General features: G+C 29.8%; 1 protein-coding gene across 4 annotated transcripts in view; it reads left to right on the forward strand.

Moving 5' to 3' along the window:
• Positions 1–659: 659 nt before the first annotated feature.
• The window catches only part of LOC106462751 (serine/arginine-rich splicing factor 4-like), a 28046-nt gene continuing 18993 nt past the window's right edge, over positions 660–9712 (forward strand). For all 4 annotated transcript variants that reach the window (XM_013922700.2, XM_013922702.2, XM_013922699.2 and 1 more), the window contains exons 1-3: positions 660–787; positions 5814–5943; positions 8864–8934. In XM_013922700.2, coding sequence (XP_013778154.1) covers positions 5821–5943; positions 8864–8934 — 194 coding nt within the window. In that variant the 5' untranslated portion in view covers positions 660–787; positions 5814–5820. The remainder of the gene's footprint in view (positions 788–5813; positions 5944–8863; positions 8935–9712) is intronic.

The following is a 9712-nucleotide window of genomic DNA, read 5'->3' on the forward strand; positions in this document are numbered from 1 at the left end:
CCAACAGGCAGCCACACTAATGTCAGCTAAAGTGGATACACATTTAACATGAACTGAAGCAGGTGAACAGCTATTTCATTAACCAAATTTGCACTTTAGTAATGCAAAGAAAACCAAACAATATTGTCTCTGAGATCTTTATATTTTAGCGGAATTACAAGTCTAGAATTGAGACTAAAAATAAAGGAGATAATATATTAATACATAACCTGAAACTTTTATTGTATGAGAAAATAATAACAATTTGGAGAAGCCAATGATTTTTTTGGTTGTTTTAAAGCACAAAACCATACAATGGACTATCTGTGTTCTGCCCACCACAGGTATCGAAAACCCGATTTATACTGTCGTAAGGCTATAGTCTTATAGCTGAGCCACTGGGGGCGTAAAACAAGATTTCATGTTGACTGGTGTGAAGTGAGAAAAAATAAAATTAATGTTCTGTTAGACATATTTATTGAAGAAAGGCATTAATACGAAAAAGATAACCAAAATTTATTAACTTTGTCACCATTTTTTATGTACGCCATTGAATAGAGTTCATACTTTTATAATCCCTTATCGAACAATGTTTGATAATTTTTTAAATTATGTAATTACAAACGGTCCCTTACCTTACGATACATTATAAATTTCCTGGTGGATTCCGAAACATCGTGAATGCATGACGCATCCTTTAATCAGGTTTGGAGACCCCGTAGTATTCTTCTTACGAACAAAGATTATATGCTGAACGATAGTTCGTTAGTTGCGTGGGAAACATCTTTATAAATCGTTCTTTAATAAGGTAGTACGAAGTAATTAATATAATGCTTTAATTATTTTAAACGTCTAGTTTAGGAATATCAGCTTTTAAGATTATTTTTGTGTTTTTTATACATATTTTTGAGTGTTATTAAGTCGAGGTTACATTACATTTAAGTTGGTGAGTTTGCTAAGCTTGAAATTTGTATCTCCGGCTATTTTATAAATTAGAATATGGGGATTGATTTGCTTTTCATCTGTGTTAAGTAGGTCAACTTGATCTAGCCAGAATATTATTACTAAATTTGCCTTAACTAAGTTTTAAAACTGACACATACCAGTTCAGTTTGAACACTTTGAGGTTTGATATTTCGTTAGGCCTAACTCTAACTACTATTCTTAAGCATACAAATATAATTATTTGTTGTATTTTACTTTTACTTTGGTTTAGTAAATTATATGCCTACCATTAGCTCATAGTCATAGGTAGGTCTGAAGGCTTGTGATGCTAAAGCTCGGGTTTCGATACCCATGGTACTTTTTCAAATTCAAGTTTTCAGTAGTCGTAACACAGATAGTGAGAATGAGATTCAGATACTGAGATAGCACATTTTGTACTTTGTGCCAATCCAAAAATTACAATAGAAACACACAACTTGAAAAAAGAAACTTATTAGTTTGTGGTAATTAACATAAGCGTTAATAAGAATTCATTTAAGTTGAGAGTTAAAATTGATGTTCCCAATATTATTTCGTAGCAGTTATATATTTACTTATTCATGTATTATAGTAATTATAGATTACTGTTTATTAAATAACTAAATTATTCATAGTCAAGGACATGGTAACATCTTTTAAGTAAGGGACTGAAGTTATATATGAATACTGTGTATATACTGAATAGCATATAATAAAATGATAACTAAAAACCTTTGTTTAGGCAATATGTAATTGATTATATATGTGACTGGTTTGGATTTTATGCATTATTAGTTTAAAATTACTAGTAAATTATATAGTAATGTACATTGTATTGTATAGAATAATGAAAACGTTATGGTAGGGTATGCATGTGTTCATCATGTATATACAAGATTTGCAAAGAGCTTGATAAGTCCTTTAATTCAAATTTGCCTTTTTTGTGTTTTTGCGATCTGTCATAAATATGTTGATGAGAACAGGGGAAAGAGGATTGCCTATGTTTAAATCACATATTCGAATTTTTTTTAATGTGAATTTTGTATTGGTTATAATAACTGAGAGGGAGGTATAAAGTATGTGTGGAATGTGAATTAATGAATTGGAATTGTTGATGTATAGGTCAAATGTAATATTATAAGCCTTGCTGGTGGTAATTTTGGGAAAGTGCTACAACATTATAAGGCTTTAGTGTTTAGTTGGTCCTATGTGTTTCTGAAATTTAAAACATTTTTTTTTCATTTGTAACAAAGTTCTGTTCAGTTGTTTTTTTCATGTGTTTAGTGTTGCTTTTATAGGCTTTGAGAGTTGCATCTTCAGATTATAAATGCATTTGATCTCCTCATTTAAAAGGTACTTTTCAGTTTAGTTTTGGTTAACTAATGTAATGGTCATTTTAGAGAATTTCAACTAAATCACTTAAAAAAATCCTTCAATCAAAGTATTCTCAAAAATTTATATCATAACATGCCATTTGTTTCTACAGTTAAGCCATTGAAAAGTTGGATGAGGTCAGTCAAATGCTAAGTTATTTGCTTTTATTACTATTAGTTGTCTTTGTCTTCACCAAAATGACATTCTTCTCAAATCTTCCATGGTTTCCAAGAAGCATGAATTGTTTTAATTCTTCTCCTCCAGAAAATGATTTAACTTGATTTTCCAACATCATTATCACACAGCAAATGTCAAATTTAAAGCAAAACAGTGAGTAAGGGAAAATGGCAATAAATATTTTTGAATGTGTATATTTCTTACTGAAAATACATGAAGTTTGATGTAAGCCTATTTTCAAGAGTGGTATGTTATTTCATCTGTCATCAATAGGTAATAGTTAAACAAAGATGTATTAAAATGGGTTGGAGACTACAAAGGATGTCATGTAGTGTGTTGTGCTGCTCGTAACAAAATAATAGATGTATGCAAGATGGGTGAAAGTGCACTAAGATTACATATGTGAAATGAAAAGTATTGTATGAATGTGACGACTTTTAAGAACTGTTGATATAATTTCTTTAGAAACAAAAAACCACCAGAGATGTTTTTTGGACAGTGAGACAAAACTAGGAAGTTGTCAAAAGTGTCATGAATGTTTTTTTTGCTGGCAGTCTGATATAATATTTTGAATATGAGATGCATGACTGTTGTGTATGTTATACTTTATAGCTTTTTGAATAGTAGCTGTGTGGCTAATCAAATAAATAACTACATAACCATTGTTAAGGCAATTTAGTTTTAACAGTCTACATGACTGTTTTTGAAATATTACATTTTAATTGCAACCAGGTGAGCTACTGCTAATAGCTAAAATATTGGAATAGGTACAATAGCCTAGAATTTATTTCCATATGAGGTGAAACACCACACCTATCATCAGGTGGATTCTAACTTGGTTGGATAAAAATCTCAAACATTCTGATAATTTGTGTTTGAATTTAAAATAAATGTAATTTTCTTTTCAGAATGTTTTTGTTTGGATAAAAGTCTATATGTTTCTAGTATTTGTTGGTAAAATGAAAAATGTATATTAACATGTTTCACCAGAGGAGATTATTGAAGCTGCTAAGTGGTGTAGCATTAGGCCTTAAAGAAATTTATCTTTAATGTTTGGGATATGGTACAATAGTAAATAAAATTTTGAAAAGAATACCTAGGGTTCACCCAAGTTATGAAAATCATCCTGGAAAGAAATGGAAATTTATGAAGAAATTTGTCAGTAGTGGAAATCTTGAAAAAATTAACAATTTTTATCCAGTGGTTCCAGAGAAGTACTTTAAAGTATGAGTACTTATATTGTGCTCTGTGAACACAAATTAGTTAGCATAAATCAGTTAAATGACGAAAAATTAGGTGTCTATTTACTTGTGACCACTCAGTGTATATTTGGTTTTGGTTACACTAGTGCTTAGCTCCAGCCAAAACACACTATTTGGGAGAAAGATGCAAGGCTTTACCACTTTTTATTAAACTGGAGTTGAGAACAATTGGAAGTTTAGGGTCTGTAAAGGATGAATGTTGTGTTAGTACTTTGATCAGTAACAATTGGTCAATTAAAATTTCTTTGAATAGTCTCTTTAGTACATTTTCAATAGAACAAGTCGAAATATCCCAAAGAAGTGCAAATTCAATTAAGCTTAGCTGGATGTTAACATATGTGCTAATTAGCTGCTATGAAAGTGTATAATGTGTACTGTGTGTGATTAAAATTATGCTTGAAAGATTTTGACAATTGAAACATTTTTCTTTTTTTACTTGCATTACAATGTATGGGTTATTGTTAGAACCTTTTCTTGAAAGTGACAGTTTGGTTCTGGAATTTCTCTTTCAATAACCTGTACAAACCATGAGTACCTAGCCTGATATTTGGGCTATATGAGCTGCATACTAACTAACCTAAAGTTACCAAATTTAGCCTATCATAAATGAAACTGATTTTATCTAGCCTAAGTATGTAAAAAAAAAAAAATATAATACACCTACAACAGTTATGGTTCTTTGCTGTTCTGTATGAAACATGAATATTTCTGAACATATATTGTGTATATAATTACTACCTCATAAAGGCATATCATAACACTAAGATCCAAGGTTGAAATCACATATTCAAATGCAATAACTTAAAAATTTTCTGTAATTCTTTTAAAGCCTCCATGCACATACAAATATTTTCAAATGTTTACTGTTAATGAGTGAAGATGGTCCTTTGTAGGTATAGACCAGACAATAATGAGTAATATCAAATGATTAAAATCACAAGTAATCAAAAGAGTAAATAGTTGGCAGTTAAATAATCAGTAATAAATTATTATAATTGTCTAAAATTGTAATGATACATTTCTAAGATATTTACTTTTTTTTAAGAAGCTGAGTTAATGGATACTTCATGCCCTCCCACCCCATGAAAAAAGATTGTTTTAAAAAAACTACCTGGAAAAGCTATGTTGGACTGTTAAGAAAAAAATAAGTGTCAGACAGAGTACATATGCATATAGAAACCTTATTACATTACTGAGATCCCAACACGACATGCTCAATACCCAATTTGTTCAATTATATGGGGTCTTGCTCCAACATTTTTTTGGACTAGTGAGCTGTAATTTGTGTATGTGAGACATGGCTACCCATTTTGTGGAACCCATATCCGTGGGCAAGATCTAATCTAGGTATGATTAACCAATTAATGAGCGAGATGAAGGGTAAGTAAGAAATCATAATAATCATTGTTATTACCATATTAACTACCAGTAACAAATAATTTATTGTTCCTGAAAATGGTGCGAGATCCCATATAATAGAACATAAGGAGCATGTTATCTAAAATAATCAAAAAACACATTGATTGACCAAAGAACCTTGAATTATTTGAAAATAATATAGTGGCAATATTTCAGTTGGTTATTGCATGACATTGATCAATTTGATTGTGATAAATTATTTTAACTGACACTACGTCATGTAATCAATGGTTATACATAATTGAGTTGATTACCCAGCTCAGTTAAATAATTTTGCCATTATATATAGGGTTTTGAGTTTTTCACTGTATAGTATATCATCATATACACTTCACCATTGTAAGAGGCCTAATTGTATTTCTTTGGTTTGTTGTCCCAAGCATTGCAGATGAGCCATAAACAGGTGAAACTGAAGTCCACAGTAGAGTGTATGGCAAATCGAGGAATGCATTATGTTTCTACATTACAAATTCACTTTTCTATTTCACCTCTGGTGAAAAAGAAATCTTTTTCAGATATATGTACATGTATAATCTTGCTGTTGCTTGTCTACAGTTCAGGATCATGAAATCTGTAACTTTATGTATGTTTTTAATGCTTGTCATTGTCTGGTTTTAACAATTATTATTATTATTACAGGCTTAAAATGGGGACAAGAGTTTATATTGGTCGACTAAGTCATGATTGTCGTGAAAGGGACTTGGAAAGATTCTTTAAAGGTTATGGAAGAATAAGAGAAATTCTAATAAAAAATGGTTTTGGTTTTGTGGTAAGTGTATATTTACCTTCAATAATTTGTAATATAGTTTCCCTGTAGTTTGTAATAAACCCTGTATTTGGCCTAACATGGTTTTCTGAGATTTTTGGTGAAAGGTAAAGTATTTAACCCTTTCACTGCTACTGTATGATATTATGTCAACTTCATATTTTTTATAAATAAGAATTAATAACTCAACATCACCAAATCTGAAACACAAACATTTCAAATAAATGACATTACACCTTTTGAAACATATATTTGAATTTCTTGGTCAACTTATGAATTATAATACAACAACAATCACCACATAACATAGCCAGTTACTATGCCTGTATTCAAGTGTTGTGTAATGGCTAACTGATAGTCAGTGGTGATGTATGTGCAAATAATCAGTCTGAGAACATGTGCACCAGGCCACTTTGTTAAAAAAAAAAAAATTGTACAATAAAAAAATCAACCGAAGTATTGAAATTAACATCAATAAGTAGTCTTTATCTCACTTGATATATAAATCTTATTTATGGTATACATATAATAATATATGTTATGTGTTGAAAACTGTAATGAAGATGGCAAAGTTACATTTATACAAGCGCAAAAGTATGACATTCAGCATGTCTATTTAGTCTGCTTAAAGGTCAATCAAATAATGAAACAAAGTATTTTATACAAAAAATTCATTGTGAAGACAATTACTACAGTGGAATAAACATGTAGGGGAAACATAACTCTTTTTCAGCACGGGCTCGATCCCTGGGACATCTTGTAACCATTTTGAGCTTGTTATAGTTTTCATGCTATAACTTTTAAATTAGTTAGCAAATGTTAATGAAATTTGGTATATTATCAATAAACATTACAATTCTTTCAAATGCAAAATATTAAATTGTTTTTATTAAGTCTTAAGGTTAGTAAAGCAATGTTTTTCTCGTGCCTTTTTTTTTTCTTTTTGAATGTTGCTTATCTAACATGCAAAGTAATTTTCATTTTAAGATTAAAAATACTTTAATGCATCAGAAAGTTATCAAATGTTTCTTAAGAAAAACCTTTATATTTTATCTATTATTTTCAGTAACGAATCTCTGTACGGGTTTGGTAGATTTGACAGATCTTGCAACCACCATAAAAATTAGGAAATAAATATAAATTATATGTTTTTCATTCTAGAATGAACACACAAATTATAACATGAAAACATAAATGTTTACACTAAATAGCTTAAATCTCATAAAATTATACATTTATATATATATTTCTTATTTTTATTATATTGACCTTTCAGCCATGCCTGGCTAACAATACAGAAGTTACAATGATGCTGCACATGTGCACTCATGTTATCGTATCCAATAACATAAAACTGACCTTTGGTCTGTGCAAATTAACTTGTCTTGGCTGTGTTTTAGTAGACTAGTATTTTGTAAAATAGTCACATTTCAATTATACATTATATATGTATATAGATTGCCATTTTGAAATAAGTTCTTAAACTTATTTTTCGTAAAACATAGAACAGTAAATAAAGGGGTAAAGCATACAATTATCTCTTCTAGTTATGACCATTGTACTCGGTTGCTGCTTGACGTAGGTTGCTAAGCCTTTTAAAATTTTGCACGTGGAGGATATGAAACAAAATAATTTTTTTAGGTTTTATATATATATTTGAATAATAAAAAATCATAAATTACTACATCAATACCATAGAATTCTACTGTAATTTATCAAGATTAGTAACTAAGATGTCTAAAAAAATATGAAATATTGAGCAGACTAAAGACACACCCTACTTCCTTGAAATATTGGTTCAAAAGAAAGAAAAAATCATCCAAGTCCATTAAAATGGGTGAGAAAGCAACTAGGGGGACATTCTGAGCTTCTGATTGGTTATTCATGTCATATATAGAAGTATGTGTTCATAAAAAGAGTTTCCAAAAATGGAAAGAGGTGGGTGGGGTGCCACTGTATTTGGTTTATTACGTGAGCAATATCTTAGCAAATAGAAAAGATAAGATGTTCTTATTTATATTCTAGCATGTCAGTATTGGTAATTTGAGTTTCTAATTCGTACGAAACTACTGACTTTTGACTTCACAAACATCTAGTTTGAACCAGTGCTGCAATCAACATACCACGTGACAAAAGATATTGATGTTTATCTGTGTTTTTTATATTTACTTTTAAATTGAGTAATGTATAGTACTAAAATTTGAATTATAATCTACAATTTGATACCAAATGTATTGACTTAAATTCATGAAATAACAGTTCAATAAAATATACACTAGAAAAACGTCGCTTTATAAACCTTAAGACTTAATATGAAAAAAATTTATATTTTGCATATGAAAGCATTGTAATGTTTACTGAAAATCTGCCAAATTTCGTTATCATTTGCTTACTTATTTACAAGTTATAGCATGAAAACTGTAACAAACACAAAATGGTTATGAGGTTGGTCCCAGGGACCAAGCCCATGCTGAAAGAGTTAAACAAAATCAAATCTAACATTTATGTGAAAATTAAACCATTTTGTTACACTAAAAATTCTGTAATTAGTTCATAGATGTATCTCCAAAAGTTTTCAGTGAGATTATTATGCTCAATTCTGATAAATATTTGCTATTTTCAAGATATGATAACCTTGTATGTTTAAAAATCAACAAATGTTGTCATGAGAATTTTATATTGCACAAGTTGATATGATGCTGTGATGAATTTCTTTCGGGTCTTAAACGTGTTGAAGAAAATATATCCCAATATATTCTGAGCATCACTAAACTTTCTAATGATCTATTTATGACTTTTTTGTATCAAATTACAAATCTGTTTTCAAGGATTTATTATTTTTGTGTGGAAAGTTATTTTAGGATATTTTTTATCACCAGCATGTAATTTATTCTTATATCGGGAATCATTTTACTTTGTTCAGGAATTTGAAGACTATCGTGATGCTGATGATGCTGTGTATGAACTTAATGGAAAAGACCTTTTAGGAGAACGGTAAGTACATTTAGTCTCTTCATTTACTAATTTAGATTTTTGCAGAACAACAGTTTATTTTTAGCCCTTTTATTGCTGCTTTAACACTATTACATCTAACAGGCACCTTTCAGATATTAAGTGCACACCTCTCAATCAATTTCAAAAATATGATCCTAACTTTTGGCTGTATGAATACAGCTTTTCTTGCAAACTTCCACCTTTGGTAAACCTAAACAAACTTATAAACTTGACCAACAGGCAGTGTCAGAAAGAATTATAGATGTTTCTTAAATGACATGGTATGAGAGGTATGTGTCAATGTGTGTTGAAAAATATAGTTATCTCAATAAAGCAAGATGTTAAAAAGTTATAGATTTCAGTATCTATAAAACATGCTCCTAATTGGTTGCACAATCTGAAGTGCTTATAAGGGAAGAGAAAAATCGATAAATGAAAAGTCACAGCACCACCAAGTCATGAGACTAAGAATTGCAGATTGAAAATTGTTTTAAATATTTCATCTTACACCTTTAAATATAGGTAGGTCAAAGTGCACATTAGGACCTTTTTTTATGGTTTGGTACAGAATTTAATTAGCGTATTTTTCGGTGTATAAGATGCACTTTTTTTACCCCAAAATTTGATGTCAAAATCTGCTTGTGTCCTATACACCGAAGGTATGAATAATATATATATGTATATATACGATATACACAAGCCATGTGTAAATATATTTAAATAGCCATGCATAGTTTAGTTCAACTGAATGTTATTTATAACAATGGTACTTTTTTTC

The sequence above is a fragment of the Limulus polyphemus genome, unplaced genomic scaffold (genome assembly GCF_000517525.1).
Source record: "Limulus polyphemus unplaced genomic scaffold, Limulus_polyphemus-2.1.2 Scaffold1239, whole genome shotgun sequence".
Classification (NCBI taxonomy): Eukaryota; Metazoa; Arthropoda; class Merostomata; order Xiphosura; family Limulidae; genus Limulus; species Limulus polyphemus.